This window comes from Charadrius vociferus, unplaced genomic scaffold, assembly GCF_000708025.1.
Source record: "Charadrius vociferus isolate BGI_N301 unplaced genomic scaffold, ASM70802v2 scaffold51, whole genome shotgun sequence".
NCBI classification, from domain to species: domain Eukaryota; kingdom Metazoa; phylum Chordata; class Aves; order Charadriiformes; family Charadriidae; genus Charadrius; species Charadrius vociferus.
Window position 1 is genome coordinate 1,218,254 of NW_009646939.1, and position 22,898 is coordinate 1,241,151.

The following is a 22,898-nucleotide window of genomic DNA, read 5'->3' on the forward strand; positions in this document are numbered from 1 at the left end:
ATGAATGCAGTCATGGAAGATAGCGATAAGTACTTCATGTTTATATTGTGGTGCTTAGTAACCTAAGTTTTGTGGAAATTAGTTCCCCTCCTTCACAAAGCAAACTGTGCAACTGACTGAGTAAATAAACAAAAAAAAATATCGATCATATAATCAAAATTTGGCATTAAAAAAGACACAAATATTGAGCATTTAAGTTCAACACAAGTGCTGCACATTTTTTCAACTCTCAAATTCTGCTTAAGCAGAAGTTATATGGTGTTCAGGTATTTTACAGCAAGTCCAGCATCACTGCCCACGACTGCCTTCATTAGTAATGTTGAGTGCTGAAAACACGTATGGACCTCAAAAGATATTACAACCAAAACTGACACTCCAATCAAAATATTTGCCATATTTTCATATCAAAATTTGACACTTTCCAACATTTTACCCTGATTCAGAATGGTTCCATCTCAGTAACTGTCAGGGCCAGATCCTAATTTTGGGGCTCAGAACTGTTTTCCTGCAGGCAGAAGTTTTAAACTCTCTGCCATACATGAGTGGCACTTGGGAAAAAGCCAAGGCACTCTGCCTGACAGCCTGTACAGTGCAGCACGCTGGCAGAGGGACTGCACTGTGCTAAACCACTGTGTATTACCAATTCTTAGTGAATGCAGATAGGCTGGAACAACTGATCTTTAACACCAGGAAGCTAAACCAAGCTGACGAGTGATGCAAAGAGTTTACAGGTCACATTTACACCTAACATACACAGCTACAACATCACTGATTTCAGCTGTTGTCAGTTAATACTTCGATTATACATGCATAATAATAAAAAAATATACATGCATACATTTACTTTGAGGGTGGTAAGGCACTGGCACAGGTTGCCCAGAGAGGTTGTTGAGGCCCCATCCCTGGAGGTGTTCAAGGCCAGGCTGGACGTGGCCTTGGGCAACCTGGTCTAGTGGGAGGTGTCCATTGCAGGGAGGTTGGAACTCAATGATCTTTAAGGTCTTTTCCAACCTAAACCATTCTATGATTCTATGATTCTATGATAAGAGACTTCAATGAATAAAAGTCCATAAATGTGATTTTTTGGAATGAAATCCAGGAGTGTGACTAAGCTCAAAAATTTACCTTACATAGCTATTCTACATGGAGACACCATTCCCCAAACATAGATATGTTTCCAGAGAATGTTTAATTGAAGTTTCACGGAGATGACTTATGTCCCCAGTACAGGGAAACACAGGGCTTAGGCAAGTATTGCTATTACAGCTCGCACAAGAGAGTAGCAGTATTTGAGGGTGGTATAAATCAGATTCAAGTTCCTCCACATGACGATGACCACAGCATGGAACACAGGAAGTGAAGACAGCTCAGCATATTTGGGAGGGAGATAAAACATTTCTCTGTGCTCTTTTGGCTGCTTAGGAAGGTTTCAGTGTAGATTGGCTCACCATTTCAACAGGAAAATTCAAACAGAATTTTCCTAATTCTGTCAAAATTTGCTACTCTTCTGCATTTGGTCTAAACTACCCGTTTGTTGAGGTACTATTAACAGATTTGCTGTGTTTTTGGAGAATGAGGCCATATGCTAAGAATGATTCTCTCTCTTTGTCTTACCTTTAGATGTTCCCTCCATGATCTTCAGTGTGATTACCTTTACGAAACAACTCCTCCCACACTGTGATGTGACTAGTCTAACATTTCTCATTAGCTTCCATCAGCATCACCAACAGTCTTTTGATCTCTATCAAAAGAAACTATTCCTTAGTACAACAAAACAGATTATAGAAAGCGGTGATTTACTCTTAATATATTTGCTTTATTTTATCAAGTGGCAAAACCCAAGTCCAATATGAAACCAGAGTAACTTTTCAAGATCTATTCATTCCAAAGGACTTGGCCAGAATGAATTCAAGAATGTAATTGTAGTTACAGTGTTTTGAAGGGCTACAGCCTTAATTTACAGGAAAACTGGAAAACACCTCTGAAGGAGTGTTGCCCTCTTTTGAAGACTGAGACAAGAACTTCCAGAATTGGTGAGGGAAGCAGTGCTTCAAAAGAAGCCCCCAAAAGGAGGAGTCATTATACTTTATTGTATTCAAGAAATAATGAAGCATTTTACACAAACACCCCAGAAGCTACAAAAATTCAGATCATGGCTGTTTACTTACCTAAGACATGTCTTTGTTTTTCATTTCTCCGTCTTATACACGCTCAAATATCCCACCTCTATACAGAAGGAAGGTGAGACTTTTGGGAAGAATAGACCATGAATCTAGACTGAAGAGAACCCTACAAAGAGCCAGGCCGGCTACCATGAGTACATGGCAGGCAGGCAGTAATTTGCTGACCCAACAAGGCTTTCAGACATTGAGCCATTCTCTCTCTTTCCAAAAAGACAGTAAGGCCAAATGTCAATTTTGAAAGAAAAATCCTTTGCGGTTTCAAATAGCTTCTCAAACACCTTCCTTTTATTATGTTACCTTGATTATATACTCTGATCTAATCATATAAAGTCTGTGCTTCAGGGAAGTCTGTAAGTCCATGCTGTTCTTGAGATTAACAACAAAAAGTTCCTACCAGCAACATAAAATAAAAAAATCCAGAGCAACATGCTAATTAAGGCATGCAGAACATGCTGGGTAATCCTTCACTAGTTACATTTTCTAACACTGCTATTGCAAAAACAATTCATGTTCCTCCTACAAAAGCTGCATCACAACAATCAGACACAACTAACTTCTGAAAATAGTGGACACTTCTTTGCTTGAAGAATTAGGCTTTTTTATTTTTTATTTTCTCACAGCAGATAGGACCTTTGTCAACAGCCTTGTTGTCTGCACGTCATTTCAAAGAGAACAGAGTAATAGATGAGATGCAGAAAATTTTTACATTCTAGCTTCCTTTCTTTGGGGCAGGTCTCTAAATTGGATGCTAAGCCTATGAAAAGTATATTCCTTTTTACAACTACAGCATAAGCAGATAACTGCTACTCCATAAGCTACAAAAGAATCAAAAAAATAAAAAGATCGCCCCCTAGCAAGAATATAAGTTTCAGAATTCTCACTGGAAAAGCCCATTCTCCTCTCAGTAGGGCCCTAGCAGCAATACCTTGCTTCCTAAGCCAGCATAGGAAACACACTTCAACAAGAGTGGTCGTTAGATTTCACAGCAAAGAAGTTCAAACACATAGATAAAAATAAATTATTTCCTCTAGTGAAAAAATGCAACCCCTTTTACCATAGCATCCAAACAACAGTAAAAATGTTTTCCAACAGCATGAGACAACCAGTTCTAGCTGCTTCTGAATGAAAAGAAGAACAAGCTTATTTTTTCCATATTACCTTAATGTCCATAATGGACACCAGCAGAAAGCCTTCCTAGGTCTGGCAGCCCTCATAGGAGAGTTAGTGCAAGCTATTTAAATGATTCATCCCAAAATCATGCAGCTGATCACCACAACTCCCTTAACAAGAAGTAATTAAAAAAGAAATTGCTAAAAGAAAACAAATAGAGAGGAAAATGTAAGACTTCACCTTTATCAGTATTAGACTACTAACAAGCCTTGGGGGCCAAAAACAATTTCTAGGCATTGTCTCTTCTATTCTGAACCTGTTCGTATTTCTCCTTTTTCTGAACTTGTGCCAGCTTCTTCCCCTTCTTCCTCATCCAAATCCATATCTCAAAAATTCTCAAAACTGCACGAAGACCCTTCTTCTGTTCCACAGATTTGTCTGGTATGGGGGCTCATGGAACCGGACCCTGGCCTCAGCACATCAGTTCAGCCATGGAAGTGCATCCTAGCTGAGGCTATTCCTCACAGAACACCGATAGAAGGTCCTCCTTTTCCATCACATCATCAGACCATGTTTTCTTCCCTGCTACATGCCCCAGTGAATGTACCTTGAACATCCTGATTTCTGTTGAGCAAAATTAAACCTCAAATTTAATTTCCAAATTAAGATATTTGTAAATTATTTTATTCTCCTCATCCCTGTTCAACAGAAACCCCACCACATACATTCTTTACAAGATTTTTTGTTCTTAGATCTATCACTGTAGAAACACAGAAAGGAAGCCTTTATACCTTGCTTACTCCAAGGAAAAATGTTTGTTAAGCCTGAAACATTGAGCCAAGATCTTGTTGTATGAATATAAATTGGGGATGTCAGTGAATGAATAATAAAACACTCTAAATGATGTTTTTCTACAACTGCACCAGCTGACTCCATTTGAAAAATCTGTCTCAGTCTTTTGCAGGTATGAAATCATAAACAGTTTCATTTCAGTTCCTCTTAAAGAAGAAATAAGCAAAAAATACAGTTCAGCTTTGGAATTATTTAGAATCTAAAGGAAAAGATGGGGGGGGTTTATATCATGTTGTAAAAGCAGGCTCACATAAAAATGCAACTCCCTCCCTTCTTTCACAAACAATGCATAGACAGTCCAGTCTTATTTTAAAGAAGACTTGCTACAATACAATAACCTGAACAGTCACAGATGCTGTAATATAGATGAGATGTAGCTCGGGATGTTCACTATTTTTCCTGTCATACGCTGAAATGATGTCAGCAAGATGGGGAATGAACTATAACAGAAAAGCAACAGTAATTTTGTGTTGCCTGGGAAATGTGGCACTGGACTGCCTGGACTATAATTTTTGTTCTTTTCACCTCCTCCTTTTCTCTTTGTGTTATTTACGGAGCTGAGTGACTACCAAAAAAGAAAGAATAAAACCCAAACTCTGCATAATTCACAAATATGGATCAAATTCATTGACCAATTTTGATTCATTTCATAGGAGTGTTACAAGTAGATGTTCCTTCTTTTTACTTAGTGCTTAGGCTACTCATCTGAGATGTGGCATACATAAGTTCAAATCCCTCCTCTACCAAAAGGATCTGACTCTACATCTTCCAGAAAGTCACCACCTGGCTGCAGAGTTTCAGAGGGGGAAGTGAAGATGAACAGTGCTTTCTGCCCCTTTCTCACTGCTGTTCACTTTGTTCACCCTCCTGGTGTGCAAAATTAGGCTTCCTGTGTCTCAGGCAAACATCTTAATCATAAGGCTGGAAAGAAGTTCTCTGAGTGCCCCGTAACCAGGTGAATATTCCAAATTTGGGACAAACTAAGAAATTATTAGAAGACACTGAGTGGACACTTTCTTCCTCCTGCCTGCCTTAGAATAGTAACTTTTTGATTAGGGCATTTTCTCCTGTAGTCCAAGATATAGGTTCACGTCCTGTCACCAGCCTAAGTAAGTTAGTTCTTCTTGTGTCATAAAAGAACTCCTTTGACCCTTCTCGCTCCCCACAATTGGGTGAAATCACCCCAACACAGGACTGCAAGACAGCCTTTTGCTTTTGTCGTAAGTGCTTCAAAATTGTGTGTGGAAAACGTGTCTATGTTTACTGTAACCAAAATTTTTCTTTTTTTTCCCTTTTTCAGCTCAAAAGAAAAAAAAAAAAGAACAAAAAATGATTGCAGATAAATCCAAATCAGGTTAAGCACCGATCTGCAAATCCAGCTAGTGACAGAACCTGAGCTGTTTCCCCATGTGAGCAGCCTGGTCCATGAGAGCAGGCAACAGTTTCACAGCCAGCTGTCTTGACTGCAATGACTTACACCCTTTCAGCATAAAGGTTGTGCTCCACCACCAGCAGTCACCTAAGGTAACCTTTGCGTACATTAAAGCATGGATTCTTTTGCAACCAGTCCACTTCAAAGCCAATCTAGCTATGCTTCAGCAAGCCTTCAAAAGACATACGTGCACTTAAAATGGACAATTGCGTTTAAGCTAATTCTACTTAATGCCATCATTTCATAATTAAAATATATGTCAATGATCCAAATTAACATAAAGATGATTCCAATTGTTTAGGTCCACTTGCATTATGATACTTGGACAACTGTAACTAGATGGACTTCAGAACGATTTTTTTTATTTTGAAGCAACTTTTCCCAAAAAGGGTGATGATTTAATTGTTGCAGAATATGACAAGTTTATAGCTGCCAAATGTACAATACAAATGGAGACAATATAAGACAAGCAAGGAAATTTCCAAATTAAATATATGCTACCAACATACTTACAGATTACCTGCAGAATTCCTACAGGACTCTATCTTAACCACTATGTCACATGAATGAGGATATTCTATTTTGGAATGTGTGAAGATTTGTTTAAGATGTTGTGGTGCACATTCTTCTGGGCATGAAAAAAATCTTACTAGTGAAGTATACGTGCCAAAGGGAACAGTGAAGTCACAGAAAGCAGAACTTATCATATGCTTGGTCTTATGTTGAAATCTCATTTTTAAGTGGTGTTAGCAAAGATTTTCTATAAAATGTGGTTGTTCTATATTTTCAAACATTCCTGAATGATGCCATCCAGCATCACAAAAAAATTTAGTTCACATCTAAAGTGAAGTTACTGTAAGGGTTCCATAACAATGAGACCACATTAGTTAGAGTCACTCATCAAAGAAACACAATAAAATGGCAAATCTTATAAAAACTAATCAGTTGTGAATTTCATGGTAAGGGCCCAGGAAGGACAAGAAAAATTCTGAGAGCCAACAAGGATTCCTTGATCCAAAAATGTTGGGAACCACCTATCTAAAAAGCTATATAGATTAAAAAAGTAGGACATTTTTGAGGAATATTAAAATATTATAAAGAAATTGTATTTTATGACCTACATTCTTAAACAATAGAGGAAGATGATCAGCTTATATTTGTTTTGAGAAAGACTAAGTATTATATATTTATGAAGCATGAATTACTCTCTTACACCTCCTGCATAAGCACAATCACATCAGGAGACACCAAAAAGGAGGGTGGGGACATAACAGGGGGGGAAGAAAGAAGTTCAAGTAAGTGCTGAAAACTGGGCATATATTGACAAGAGAGAGGGGGAAGTCTGGGAGCTGTGGTCCTCCTCCCTTCCACTCCCATCCGTCAGAGGAAATGACTACACAGTGGTCATTCATACAGCTCAGAGAAGAGAACACTTGAGGCTTACTGGGGTTTAGAGCCCTAGAGACAGAATTTCTGGTAAAAGAGTTGTTGTAGAGAATACTGTTGCAGAGAGCTCAACAGAAGACCCTGAGACAGATTTGGGTATGACAGGAATGGGAAGACTCAGACAATACACAGAGGATCTTAAGTTCTAACATTGAGACAACTCGATTTATAGGTCTCTGCAAAGTGTAATTCATTTACACAGAAAATCCTTATGAAATCAAGTCTAGAAGTATCATTATTCTTACTTTATAGAGAGGAAGTCAGCAGAAGCAAGCTGAGCAATCTTCTCAAAGCCAGTGAGCTACTGTCAGAAACAATGTTTTTAATCAGTAACAATAAAAATGTGAGCTCCGGGGCTTGTTCACAAGAAATTTCTTGGACAACTGAGGCCAAAAAAGAACTTGACATAAGCAGTTACAAAAGGGGAAGTATAGATACACTTCAAGGGAAAACAAAAGCAACACACACAAATTGAAGAGCAAATAACTGCCCAGCAAGGAGCTTAAAGAACTTACTTGTTGCAAGGTTATTAAACTATTTTATTTGAAAGATGGGCAGTTTTAACCTACATGAAGTGTTGTTTGAAATAATTATTTTCATTTCACAGTGACAATGTAGAAGAGGAAAGAAAAAAGCAGGGGAGGGAAGCTGAAAAGAGGACTAACTGAGCAGCAATGAGAAAAGAGAAACACTATTGCCTGGCTCCCGGTTCCAAGTTCATCCTTGTGGCCATGCTATAGTCTGGAAAAAATCCAAGCCCTGAGAAGTGGAAACAGAACGGGTAGATTGAAACATTAGGAATGCTTAGCAACTCCTTCATATTTTAACCTCGTCCTTACACTCCAAAAGAGAAAAATATCACAGAGAAAAAGGAACTGAATTATTATTTGATTAAAGAGAATGTAAACAGTAATTTGAAAAGAAAGGGCGATGCAATTTGTTGCGTAGTCACACAACATTCCTCTTGGATTTTAAATTCACCAGCAGCAGTTCCACCCCTTTTGAAAGTACAGCCCGGCCTCTGGGCTGTTCCACCTGAGCAGCTGCTGGAGCTACAAAGTCTTTTTTGATCGTCTGCCACAATGGGAGTAATACAGCTTCCTAACCCATCTAGGATCCTGGGTTTTTCTTTTCATATTATCCTCATTCTGCTTCAACAGACAACGGCAGAAAGAGAACTGAAGTTTGTGGTTGTAGTAAGTAGATTTGTCTTTTGTTTTGTTGTGGGGAATACAGGGAATTTGAAATGCCTGTTGAATCAAACAAGCTGTGCAGTTGCTTTTCGTCTTTTTAGACATAGAGATAACCACTGCTGCCCTTTTGCTTACTGAGTTTAAAGACTTAAGATAAAAACGTTTCTAGTTATAAGAATTTTTATCTCCTCACCCCTATTGTTTCAAGATAACTGAACAACTTACGTTTGTGGTAGGTACATAGTGCACAGGAGTTAAGAGTTCTGAGGTCTGGTTTACCTGTTCTTGCTTAATTTTGCTGACACTGTAATGCATAGTCTGGGAGCTGGCGATTATGGCCTACCTCCTCTGTGCCTGTAAGCTGAAGCTTATGATGTTATAGAAGTTACCCCCTGACACACACACACAAAAGTATTTTCCATTTCAGAATAACTGAATTGGCACAGCAATATACTGAGAAACAGAAAAGGGCATTTTTACGTAGAGACTTGAGATACATGTTGCATTAGTTGCAGTTAGGTTGAAAGCAGACTGTAATTGTTTTTTTGCTGGGCCATTTCTTATTTTAAAGTAACTAGACACTACTTCAATGTCACTTTCCCCAAGAGCTCAGCTAAAAAAGAGATTAATTCAATGAAATAGTTTGGATTGTGAAGGTTGCATCGTCGTCCTTTTCATTCTAATTTCTTTTTTTTTAATAAGAGGTATACTGATAAAGAATAGGTAGTCTAAAGGGACATTTTCAATATAAAGTTGTGGGGATTGGAATTCACATTTATAAATAGGAATTTTAAGATCATCTTCTTCCATCTTTCACTATCTGAGACATTATGTGCACATACAGATAACAGACAGAAGCACTGTGTCCAAAACGTGTCACCTAGCTCTAGATAAAGTCTTTCATATCCAGTTGTCTATTGGCTGCACTGTAGATGCGCCACTTGGAGAGAGGCCAGAGCGCACAGGAAAAACCAGTTCCTACTCCTGCTGAGGCTCATTGCTCTATCAGACACTAGACACAGCAGGGACTCTAATTCCAGTAACATTCTGTGTAGAGCAATAGACTTAAATGTTGTTTCAATGATAAGAAGAAGAACTGGACACACAGATGAAATCAGGCAGTCAGCAAGCCTTGGAGAATTAACTCTTTGAAGGGAAGGAGACTTTTATTGAATTGCAGCTGACATTGTGTTCTAACAACCAATGGTTTTGCAGAAAGAATTACAGGAAATACTCACCATTATGAAGATAGAGGCTTCCTATCCACAGTCAGCTCGCTTACCACAGCTATGCAGCCACCTTCCCCACCTACTAAAAAAAAAGAAAACAGATAGTACTTGATTTATTTATAGGGTAACTTATCACAATTAATATTAAAATAATAGTAAATTTCATTTCAACTGTCTTCATTTTATCCCTGATACTTTACCTTAGACTGACCAATCTGCCTAAAAAGTTGCAATATGTTTAATCTTATTATAAACATACATCTCTTTTCTTAAGGCATGGTTTCTGTGTGTTCGATTGAATTTTGCCTTCTGAACTCACTAATTGAATTTTCATGGGAACAGAATTGCTAGCATAAATAAATAGGGTAGGAATTGGCCTCAGAATATTTCACTGCTATAATGGGATATAATGAGGGTATAGCTAGAGTCAAGGTAAGTCTAAAAGGCATCTTTCTGAGATAATTCAATAGGCATTTTACAGCTGTACTCTGTAAAATGCTGTTTTCACCTGAGCATATTACTACATTGTGAAAATGTGTCATAATGACTATTTAAAACTTTCTTACCAGAATTGCACAATATAAAATACATCTGCAGGGGAGAAAAAAACCCAGACAAATGTTCCCTTTTGTTCACTTCTACAATTGTGCTATGCACTGTGAAGGTATCTTGCTCTCTCCTCATGATTTCCATCTTTGTGCTGATTCTGTGCATTTTGATTATTGGCCAAAAGTCTTTTTGGCTGAAATGCTCTAATTCAAGCCAATTTGTCAAAACACTATTTTAATTTTCTTTCTCACATGTAAACATTAGCCTTCACCATAATTCTTGTGCACTGGATTTAAACTAGACATAAGAGAAGAAAATAGGAAATACGTAGGACCATCAGGTATCCAAGTAGAAATGAAATACTGATTTATTGCCTCTGTATAAAGAAGTTCTGACCTGTAACTTCTGCCTCCTCACAGGCACTAGTTTCACCTGTCACATATACAAAGAGGTGTGGTTTCTGAGGTACTGTGACTTCATCATGTCTTTCTTCTTGTAACTCAGGACAGCAAGTGTTGTCTGAGCATGTTATCTATCTGTCTAATCAAGCCAAGCCATTTGAAACCTTGACTAAACATGCTCAGTATTTCTGCACCTACGGTTTCCCTGAACTGGAAGCATGACTGGTTCCATTTCTCTCTTGTTTCTTCACGCTTATCGTTGGCTTCAAAATAAGAAATTTTTTTGTTTGAAGTTGAGTCTGTCAATAAAAATGTCTGTAAGAGGCTCACGATTACTCAGAGACAGATAATTCACCGTAATTCATGGAATTTCTGAATGAAGATGCTATATATACTACACATGCCATATTCTCAGCTCACCCTCTCCTCCACGCCAATATGATTTTTCATCTGGCAACAATGGAAGCAAATGCTGACCAAAGTCTGAGTCACGTGGCTGTTTTGGTCTGAAGTGATCACCCTCAGAAAGTTACAAAGAGTGAATGGGAGAACCCAGACACCAAATCAGATTCAAGCTGTATTAGAGTTGAAGGAGAGGGTATTTGGTAACTATCCATCTATTGCTTTTGAGGACTGACTGAGGTGAAGGACTTCAGGTAGAAGAGCTGAAATGAATATACCAAACAGGGGTGCTTTGCTCTTTTTGTGTGCATCCTCCTTGCCCTCCCTTCCTTCTTGATTTCTAGTGTCTTTTCACCTTTTACAATGCCTCCTTGTTCCTTTTCTCTCATCCTGCCATGTTCTATGCCTTCTGAAAGGTCAGGAAGACAATCTGTAGGCCAGGAGCAATAAATGCTGCAGCACACAGGATTAACTCCTTTTTCACAAAATCGAAATGATGAGTTTCATATTGATGAGCAAGGCAACCTTTGCAGGGATACATTACAGTATCAGGTGTTCCAATGAAAAAGACAAACTTTTAAATACACAAGCTCTTCTTAAAGTTTTCAATTAAAACAAAAAGTCTCCTAAAATGTAGCTGACTGTGATGGAATGAGTTAGCCTTTTAGGTTAAGTGTTGTTCATAAGGTCATTTTTTCATTTCCAACTGCAACTGAAGCAAGGTCATTTTCAGAAGTAGCAAGCAAGAAGGACATTTGAGCACAAACAAAAATCAGTTGGCCGAGAAGCTTAGTCCTTCAATTCCTGAAAACAGGGTTCTGCTCTTAGAAGTATTTGTTTCTTCCTTGCTACTTCTAAATTAGCATTAATATCATATTTATATGTCACTGTGCAACAAAGATGCAGAAATACAAACATGGAACTGAACTTTTTGATATTTTGTGTGGACTTGAAGAAGCTGTGCTGCTTTTTAGAAGAGAACAGCCTCCAATGCTTCCATTTCTTCAGGTTACAAAGTGAGAAAATATTTTTTCTTTACATCTCCTGCTCCCACGTATATTTGAATATCTTTTGATCTTTATCTCTTTGCCCTCTCACCTTTGTTCAGGTAAAATGCTACTCTGTTCTGGCTTATTGAAAGATTTTAGTGGTTGACTGTTGTGACAGTGAAATATACACAGAGGTTTATGTTGCACATTAAGTATAAAGCATCATAAACCAGTATTAAAAATTGAACACATTTTCAGTAATTTTTCAATAATAAAAAGGGCATTACTTATTGGCCAAGTATTGATCCCTTGCTACATATTGCCTAAAAAGATAGACATGTCAGTCAGTTGGAGCAACTGTCAGTTACTCATAAAAATGCTTTGCTGTGAAGCTGGATAATTTAACAAGAAAGTATGCAGCTGCATTGTAATTGGGAATTTAACCTTCATTCTTTACAGAGGCATCAGCTTGTCCAGAAAAACTTATGAATCCCATCTGACACCTATTTATGTCAGCATGTCAAAACACCAAGGAAATATGCAGTGACACAAAAGTCCTCCTTACTCATTTTTCTTCCATGCAACTGGATCAATCACCAGACAATGTAGCTCTTTACCCATTCTCCTGTTCACTAGAGGTGCACTGAGAAATTATTATAAAGAACCAACAGGGACTCCAGACTGGTATGAAAAGACATGTACAGAATTAAACATTGCACAGAGAAACAAAAATGAAATATTTAAGAAAGATTTTATGGACTATTTTGTTGTACTTGAACTCAGGCAAAAAAGGTGGGTTTTCTCTTGAAACTGCAATTTCATGTTGATGAACATGTTGATGATGATGAAAGAACCTCCTTGATTTCCTGAGAAACATTAATTTCAGGTTAGCCACATCTTCAGTGAAATAAGACTAGCAAAGCAAAAAAATAATAAGCAGTTTTCTACGTGGTTCTAATGGTAACATCTACTCTAGCAAACCTTGCCATCTATTGTAGGAAAGGAACAGAGGGAGAAAACCAATTATATTTGCCTTTAAAGGATAGTATTTTTCATCTCTGAAGTACCTGCTCTAGCACAGGTTTGTGCACATTAGTACTGAAGGCTGATGAAAAGGGTGTGTGTTGTAATTAAAATATTAAGTCACACTGCTTGTGTTTACTTTGAAAAATATAAACATAAAACACCTTCCTGTGGGAGTGGCAAACTAACTAGCGTGTACAAAGCTCTCTGATGTTTTGGCAAGCATGAGGTGGCTTAATCGGGCAATGGAGAGTATTCATTATTATCAAGCTGTATACCGGTGAGGTGTTATGGAATAAATGTCATTTTAGGAACAAATATACCATACTTCCACATTGTCATTTTACTCTGCAAAGTCAGGAATGAGGTTGGTTATGTGAACATTGATACAAGCAAAGGTAACTTTTGCGACAGTTTGGATCAGTAACCTGGAAGATTGTCTGGAACCCTATGAATCTGTATTCCAGCATTTCCTTTCATGTGAAACTTGTGGACTTCATCTTTTCTAAGCCCACACTTGACATACTTAGGGAGGATAATTCAGAGTTTTTCAGAACTTTATTTAACTGAGAGTTGGAAATTGCTTTGTATGCTGGAATAAAAATACAAAAAGGCTCATTTAAGGTTTCTGATGTAAAAATCATATGATTGAGTATATCACACTAATAGTCACCATTCTGGAGTGTCCAGGACAGAAAAGCAGCCAAACCCTTTGCTCTCACTGAATTTAACAGAAAAAAATCATACAGGCTTTCAAAAATATTTTCATACATGTATGAAAAGTATCAATAAATATTAAGTAAGTATAAATGTTTATAATTTTTCATCTTTACATTTTAGGATGATTGAGAAATCAAAGATAAGATCCATGTGTACATGAAATTACTTTTAAAGATACTGCTATGAAAAAAGCAGTCACCAAAAGTTTAAAATGTCTATGTCAAAGTGATTAAATACTCTTTAATATTCAGAGGTGCTGCGTGTCCAAAATTCAGTCAGATTTCTTGTGTAGGTGCCTAGCTATGGATGTAATCTCAGTATCAACATCTTGGCTGATTAACTTTATGTTCTAGGAGGAAGAATCATCAGGCTCATGCGCACTAAATTCCTATATAATTATACCTATACTTGTGTGTAAAGAATGTACTCCAATCCTACTTGACTAGGTTTCTGGAGACTCTCCAATATTTTCATTTGAAAAATGGCACTGGAAGTATAACGTATGCTTGACTTCTAGCGAGGTAAGAAAGGAACGTCAACAGTAATTAACTCAATTTTTTTATTGGTAATATTGTTAGGTTTTCCGACATGGTGACCGAACACCAATTGTAAACTTTCCAACTGATTTACACAAAGAAAGTGAATGGCCCCAGGGATTTGGACAACTTACCAAGGTATGTTGACTTTCTTAGAAGCACTTATATATGCTACTAAAATAGGCAGTGGACAGATTTTTTTATGTGTGTCTCAGAAACACTAGCAAATCCCAAGTACCTATAGTTGGTATTAGCAATACCCCATAATTCATAAACATTTTCACAACATTATTCATCCAACTACTGTTAAATTTAAATCTTGTTCATCACAGCTTCATAAGTACCTTCCTAAGAGCAACAACTTCCTGATAATGTGTCTGCATTCAAATAAATGGCAAGTTTAAACAATGTCTATACTCTTAACATTGATGAATTTCTAATGACCACTAAGCACAGGGCCCTGTAATAGGGCAAAAGAATGCTATCTGCTCACCAGCTCAAGGGATGAGTCCACATCACATCGTTTGGCTGGCAGTCACCTACTCACAAAACCAGGGAAGTCTTGCAGCAGAAGACTTTCTCTGGGGACAACGTGTCTTCTAATAAGGCTGCTTGCAGCCCAGAGTTTCACTAGGGTGCACTGAACCTGTTTCTTGCATTTCTACATCAAACCTTAGCTCTTTAACTGTATTTGACATATGAAATCCTGGAGCAAAGACAGGCCAATGCATTTCCTAATAATACTTCATCATGATGTAGAAGTATGAATCAGAGACAATTCAGCATTTAGTGTTTTACGTGAGGCTTGAAAGATCTGTAAAATTCAGGCACACAGACAACACATTACTATCCACAGATACATAGCTTATGTTGTAAGAAGAAAATAATTTCTGCTTTAGCACAGATTTTTTTGAAAGCTTTTTTCTATTTCATTATCTTCTTAGCAACAGTAGTAAGAATGTACTTCTCTAAGAGCTAAAAGTTGAAAAGTTCAGCTCACAGCTTTGGAAATGAATAACAGAAAAGACAGTGTGCAGTCTAAGACAACTGCAAGTGCACCAAGGCAAAGATGGAATAATTTTACTTAAGGCATAAAATGCAAGCCGCAAATTTATCAGGTTGTTCAAATAGCAGAGCAATGACAATAATAAATACTGGGTTATCAATCATCCTTTCTCAGCTGTCACACTACCTGACATACTCTTTACAATGTTGATCATTAATAACTCCAGGAGCGTCTGCAGAGCTACAACACTGTGGAAACTGTATTTGTATAGAACCAGGTGCATTGCCTTCCCTGTAGCAGATGTTGGAGTCTTAGCATTTCAGAACGTGTCATTTTTTCATAGATATAAATGAGTATTTCTATTAAAAATTCTAGATCACCTATAACATATACAGTACACTATGCAAATGGATAATGATCACTTAAAAACTGATTGCTGAAAACAACAACAAAAAAAAATAGAAAAGAAACTTCTACATTAAGATTCTCCAACCACCTTAATCTAATAGTCATCTGTATGTTTGCCTCACAGACTGGAATGCAGCAGCTATTCGAACTTGGACAGTACACGAGGGAAAGATATTCAAACTTTTTGAACAGCACATACGACCGGCGAGAGGTATATAGCAGAACTGTCTGGAGGACATTTCTCTGGCATAGCGGAACTATGGACTTGTGCTAGATAAAAGCACATCATCATATTAATTTCATTAATGGAAAAATTAAGGTAATAGAAGAACATTTTTGAAAGTCAGGCTTTTATGTCAAGGTAAAAACATAGACTGAAGTCTAACTATCAGCTCCTACATTCAGTTTGGGTCTTCCACTGCCCAGTTTTCCAGGAGTGAACAGCTCCAAACCACCGAATGAATTGGGATTTTATACACAGTGACCCAATATTGTTCTACCCTGTTGAAAGGTGAATGCATATCCTGCCACGTGATGGGCCATGCTCACATATTTCATCTTGTAAAGCAGAGGTCTAATCGTTGTTTGGATGTCCTTGTCATATGGTACAGATCCATTGTGGGGAAGATATCTCTACCATTTTGGTCAATACTTTGGGGATGCATTGATGGGAAGGCATAAAAGACTATAGCTTTGCCACGGTTCCAAGAGAGTTTTACAGATTTAAGTGCTGAGGTATAGCAGATGAACCGTATCAGTGTTCCTCTGAATGTCAGAAGATGGAGAGCTTCCTTCTTTTAAATCATGCTTTCTTATTCTTTTTAGTTCAGTCTGAAGGCTAGATTCCAAACTGAATGATGCTTTGGCAATTCCATTTATGCAAATGAAGTAGGGCCCTAGAAAGCTGAGTATGGTTTCACCATTTTGACTTTATACAAAAACATAAAACTACAAGAAGCCAGGATTGATGTGTTGGGTAAAATTTCCTTATTATTTTTATTGTTTCCATTTTATTTTTAACTCTTTGCCATTATATCTTCAGTTTTATATCCAAAGTACAGATTATGATCGCACCATTATGAGTGCCCAGTCATACCTTTCTGGCCTCTTTCCACCAACTAGCAGCCAAATTTGGAACCCTGACCTTCTCTGGCAACCCATCCCAGTTCACGTTGTGCAAAAATCAGGAGACCAGGTGAGTACTGACTGGAAAATTCCTATAATGCCTTAAACTCTCCCAGAAGCAATGAAGAGAAAAAAGGGGGAAAAAAAACTAAAAAATACTTTCTATTCTCTTTGAGTTCAATCTAATAGAAAACATCAACCGCAGCTACTGGCTGGCAAGTGTGTCATAGGTCAACTGTAATAGCTGCATGAAAATCCTCCTTCTATAGTTGCAGAATACCTGAATTGTCATCCACACTACCATTTTCTTTAAGGTACAGCTCTGACATTTCTCTTGGCAAGGACACTTGTGGACAGTATTGTACGGAATCTGCCCGAAACCTTTAGAGAGGACAAGTGCTTTTCTAAGCACCAACCAGCTAACCAGAACTCCTCTCTTTAGCAAATTTGTTCCATAGTTTACTCAAGGAATGGAATTTTCATCAGCCACTGTAATGACGTCTCAATTATTACTTTCCTATTCTGGTAGCACTTAGGCGCCCTAATTACAGACAAGGGTCCTTTTATGCTTAGTGCTATACAAATGTTTAATGAAACCCTAGCACTTGCCTTGCGGTTCATAATAAGAGCAGACCTACCTGAATGTTAGGTCTTGTAGAAGCTTTACTATAGGCAGCTCTCCCTGACTGACTCAGGTTTAGATATTAATTTCACTGGCTTCTGTGACAAGGACTGTGTAAGGAACAGTGTGTTGAACAAGGACAAAAAGTTATACAGTGTAATGACAGAAAGGCTAATTTTCTTCTGCCTTTGAGGACAGAAGTTGACTTTAAGGAAATGTATACAAAAACTTTATTAAATGAATGCCTATCCAGTCACCAACATCAGAGGATGGACCATGTCATTAGGGGCTGGCCACACCTGCCTCCCATTGGCATTCCTCCGTTCTTGGAGGCCATGCCTGAAAGCAGGTACAGAGAAAGAGTTTCCACAAACTGGATTACGCATAATGTGATTCAGCTTGAAACTTGACTCTCTCCCTAAACAAAAGAACGTCACTGTTATTTAAATGTGGAACACTAGGGGAAGTTCTTTCACCAGAAGACATGAAAAAGCACCAAAGCGGTCAGAGATTTGGCCAAATAAAATCTCAAAGCCCTTAGGGGAATCACAGTGCAGTGCAATGGCCTGTTTGGAGAAGGCAAGCTCATTTGTAGGAATCTCTAGTACCACATCACTTCTGCAGCTGCTTCAGGGGCGGGTATTGATGATTGACTGACACACACCTCGGTGACAACTCAAAATTCCTCTTAAATATGCAAACCACCTGGAAAAAAAAAATCGCTCCCTTGTTAAACTAAGCAGATGTTTGAGGGTATTTTCAAGCCCTAAGCAACACAAAGCGGGAAATTGAGGCCAAGTACAGTCTTGTAAAAAAACCTAATCACAGTTTATTTTTCAGCCACTGAGATCTATCAAGACCTGACAGACAACAGTACCGAGTACTGCTTAATGAGGCCAAAGGGAGTGGCTTGATTAATAACACCTAGAGGGGGATAATTAAGCAAGAGAATACAGCAAGAGAAATATTTCTTATTGAGTAATTAAACAACATTCCCCAGTTTCATATTGCAGCTTTGAGCCTTCACCCTCCAGTGTGCTGCTGCTACAGAAAAAATGCATGCTTGGAAATCTGTCCAAGTGAAAGTATGCTGGTGTCAATTGGTGGCTGCTGCAAGCTTTGCGTTGACAAATCAAAGAGAAAAGAGAAGCACTGGAAGTGCAGTCTGCAAATGTTCACCCCATGACAGAGTAGGCCTTCCTGCACATACATAAGCCATAGATAATGAAGTTAATTTCTCCTTGACATGATTTGTATGGTTATAGGATAATATTAGTGCTGGGTCAAAAATGTTCTAGTGATGTGACATAAAGTGCTGAACCAGCACAAGCTTATTTTGCTCATCATAACTTTTTACTAACAGTTTACACTGGATCAGGTATCATCCATCCTTCTGCAACTGGAATAAAGCATACTTGCCAGAGCACAGTTTGATGGATGCATATGTATTTACACATGGTTCAGATCAAATATGTACTATCAGGTGACCTCGTAATGCATACACTTGGAGTTATTAAAAGTGAACCATACCCCTAAACCAGAACAGACCCACTAGGCTCATAGATTTTTGATGTTTCAGGAGCACAATTTGTCACCTTTGTTTTGAGTTCTGTCTGTTAAGAGGTATTTTAAAAGCTTACCGTAATACGCTGATTACCTCCAAAGAGATGAGAGCAGAATGTGTAGACACAGAAGCAATTCAGATTCCAGTTCCAGCTGGAGTCAAGCTGCATCTGGGGGGATTCTGGAATTAAGAGGAAAATGGTAGCTTTTTAAGATTCCTGATCATGGACCCTGATGTAGCTGTAGCACATCCACGAATCTGTCTAACAAATATTACATCAGCAACCACAGAAATAGAAAAACTAGAGGTGTGTTGATTAATTCTAGAAACATTCTAAGTTTTATTTCTCTTGTTTCAGAAGCTGCATTTTCCTCTGACTGGCTGTCCACGTTTTGATGAACTTCAGAATGAAACGCAAACATCTAGTGAATTTCAAATTAGAATACAACCATACATGGTAAGAAAAAATAAAAAAGGAAACAAAATCTAAGAAGAAGGAAAGTAACTAAGACATAGGAGTTACGGAATTGCATTTTTTCCTTTTGCTAAAATGGAAAAATAAATAAATGCAAAAAAAACCCAACCCAAATCCTGAGGACTCTCTTAAAATCAGAAATTCAGGCCAATATGATCAAACAGGATGTCTGTTATGCTTATGAATTTCTCATACTTTTCTATATTAACCATTTAAAATGTGAATTTAACATTAAACTTCTGATACTATTTAGAGTAGCATATAGTTAAAGTTCCATGATCTGAGGGGAGAAGAAATTTCTGGATGCAGCAATTTCCAGTTTTACAGGGTAGCACAAAACCAATTCTAAAAAGTCTGATAAATCTGAAACTTGGGAAGGTTTATGCCCTTCTGCTGTGACTTTCTGAAGTTGACACTACAACAGAGAACTAAAGCAAGTCCAACCAGGTGAACACTCTGACTTATGAAAATTCCTCTGAGATGCATTTTGGATCCATCACAAGACATGCTTCTGTTTTGGCCCTGACATAAATCTTCACAGTCAGAGATTCAGAATTTCCCATTCCAGTGCTGCAGTGGAATGCAGGTACATGAATGATACCTGCCTCAAGCAACCGTGTTCTTGTGGATAATAATTGCTCTAGATAGTGGTTACTGCTGCTCTCTTTTTTTGCCTACCATGCACTTTGTAACAGCACTACTGCACAAATAAAGCAGGAGTATTTTGTTCCTTTGCACCCTGAACGCACCTGTAAACATTCTCTCAAAGTCACTTCGGGCTTACTGCTTGGGCTAAACCCAACATTTTTCTTTTGTTGTCTATTCCTAACTTTCTGCTAGCTCAGCTACTCTGGTCAGCCTCACTCATCTGCAATGGGAGGTGAATTATGACTTCATAGCTATCCTCTCTCTCAGCTACTAGTATGAAACAGGTAACATCGGAATAAGGGATATTAAGGAGTCCCCTTATTCATCTGCGGTAGCACGTAGCAAGAATCCCTATGGGAATTGTTGTGGAACTATTACTTAGATATTCAGCTGCCCTTCAATGGCAGAAGGAAAATCTATTTTCCTTTTCAATTTCTTTTTGCCTCATCCTGAATATTTGCCTCAGCTCTCTTTAATTTCCTATTTTTTCCTCATCCTTGTTCTCATGTTCCTTTCCCTTAGTGCCTCCCTCTTCCTTATATCTGAAGGCTTGAGGTGACTGAGGTAGCCTTCTGGAGCAGCCAGAAGAGTGAGAGAAGAGTGCAGCAGAGAGAGCACCAGACTGATCCATAGCAGGGCTGAGAAAAAGCAGTGTCTGAAATAGAGATCAGTACGTTGAAATGGTTACAAAATGAAATCTGCAACCAAAATCTTTCACTACAAGGGTTTCACCTGTGTAAAATTAAACACTACTGTGTTGCCAGGTTGGGTGCTAATGAATCTGTATGCATAAATGTTCCATATGTACTGAATATCTGTGGTATACTCTTCAATTTTTTTTTCTCCAGGATTTTTTACAAACAATGGCAGTTAACACAGGACTTGAATTAAATCATCTTAAAATACTGGACAATTTCCAACTCTGGAATACGTATGATACTCTATACTGTGAGGTAATAATAAGGCAATAGAGGTCGGGAAAGAATATAACTACTAAGTTGGGTTTCAATTAAACCATGGCAATGTGGTTTCATAGGAATGAGTTGCCTTCTCTCCTGGATTTGCCTTTTTTTTAATTATTTTATTTGGATCTAAGTTCTATTTTAATGCATTGGTAAAAGATAACCCAAAAACATGGTTTACAGCTTGGGAAACTGTTGTTTCCATTTGAAGGTTTATTCTGAAGCACAGGTACTGAAATCCATTCCTTTTATTCCCTCATTTTCCTTCCTAATATGCTGCTATAGAATCATTTGGGCATGCTGCCTAGGACATATTTATGATTTTTAACAGGAAAATGAAATTATTTGCTTTAACCTATCAACAGGTAAACATCAAAATACTTAGATGTTGAAAATGAGGGATAAGATTACGGTCTATCAGTTAGAAAATTAGAAGATGATGGTTTCTACTGGTGAATAAAATCAGGCTGGCTCCAAGCATGGGATGATTCCATTTGGCCCCAGTCATTATCAGCAGCACATGAAGGCTGTTGAACATATGCTCCTCACACTGAGGCACTTGGACACTATAAGACACTGTCACTCTTAACATGACTGGAGAGTGACACTTGTCTGTAAATGGCCAGTGATGGAACTGTTATCTGGACAACCGTATGGAAAAGGCAGGAGAAGTTGGAGTTAGGTTATACTCTGAAGACCCTGAAGGGAAGAGGATAAGACATGTCTGCAATCTTTCACACGAGGAAAACCAAAACCATATACCTCTATAGCAAGAACACATTACACCTACAAGGGAACCCCTTCACACAGGTGTTTCCCCTCTTCCCATTCATCCACTTCAGGTTGATCCCCACTCCCACAAAGGGTATTTCAGCGTATGCTGATGAATGAAACCACACTGGGCAAAGAATTGCAGGGCAGCCTCAGAAAGTCTGAATGTAGTAGTGTGAGGCTGGGGAACAGTATGATGGAAACCAACAGAAGAAAAACCCATTATTTTCTTTTCCTTTGTCACTAGGATATTCACAATTATAGTCTCCCTGTATGGGCCACCAAAGATGTAATCAATAAGATGGAAAAACTGGCAGAATTGTCCTTATTATCGCTATTTGGACTTTATAAAACAGAAGAGAAATCACGACTACAAGGAGGTAAATAAAGAAATGCATAGATCTCAGAAAGTAGGAGACAATGCTTATGATAACATGCAACATCCTGTCACCTTACTTATGCAAAAATATTGATACAGAACCTTGATTTGTAACTATGGGTACGGGATGGCATATTAAGCATAAAAATATGTGCTGCACGCTGGCAATTGCATGGATGAGATATTGAAACAAGGCCTAAACATGAATGTCTTTAGGATTTTAAGAAAGATTATAGAAATCCAAGGGAAAAAATCAAGCCTTCATGGGCATGATCATTACTTGCCTGACATTAAGTTAGATTAAGTTTAAGTTCTGTTTCTTCAATATTTATTCTAATTGTTTCCTGATCTTTGTTTTTCCCTTTGATATACTCATTATAAGTTGTGCCAAAACCTTGTCAACACATTGGTAGATTTCTGAAAGACTGATATAAAGCTGTTCCAAAACAGTCCGATCAGAACAGAAGATGACAGATTCAAGTTATGCCTATACTGCAAGAAAAGGGACTACAGCCTAGCTCCAAAATTGAGGTTCAGAGGCTATGCACATATGACACCACTTCAGGACACAACCCAGGCATTTACCGTGTGATCCCCAGGTGTCCATGAGCAGGAAACCCAAACAAGTGAGCTTGAATATTTGCAGGCTAGACCATTTGGGGCTAGGCTTTGTAATGCACCTACCCTGCAGTCTAGACCGAGGTAAAGAATTATTAGCAGCCTCATCATCTAGGCACGTACATCCCTGGATCAAGCCATATAGTAATTACAGTCACAGGCCTGCATGGAAGCCCACTAGCTGATAGAGGGGCCATATCATGTGGTCAGGACTTTTTTTCTAGTGTTCACAGGCATACCAGTTAGACCCTCTTT

The 22,898-nt window shown here is 38.1% G+C and overlaps 1 protein-coding gene across 1 annotated transcript in view; it reads left to right on the forward strand.

Moving 5' to 3' along the window:
* Window positions 1–8,105: 8,105 nt before the first annotated feature.
* The window catches only part of LOC104295236 (prostatic acid phosphatase-like), a 19,188-nt gene continuing 4,395 nt past the window's right edge, over window positions 8,106–22,898 (forward strand). Inside the window, exons 1-7 of the mRNA XM_009894959.1 lie at window positions 8,106–8,219; window positions 14,108–14,203; window positions 15,604–15,690; window positions 16,522–16,674; window positions 19,149–19,247; window positions 20,762–20,866; window positions 21,894–22,026. Coding sequence (XP_009893261.1) covers window positions 8,106–8,219; window positions 14,108–14,203; window positions 15,604–15,690; window positions 16,522–16,674; window positions 19,149–19,247; window positions 20,762–20,866; window positions 21,894–22,026 — 787 coding nt within the window. The remainder of the gene's footprint in view (window positions 8,220–14,107; window positions 14,204–15,603; window positions 15,691–16,521; window positions 16,675–19,148; window positions 19,248–20,761; window positions 20,867–21,893; window positions 22,027–22,898) is intronic.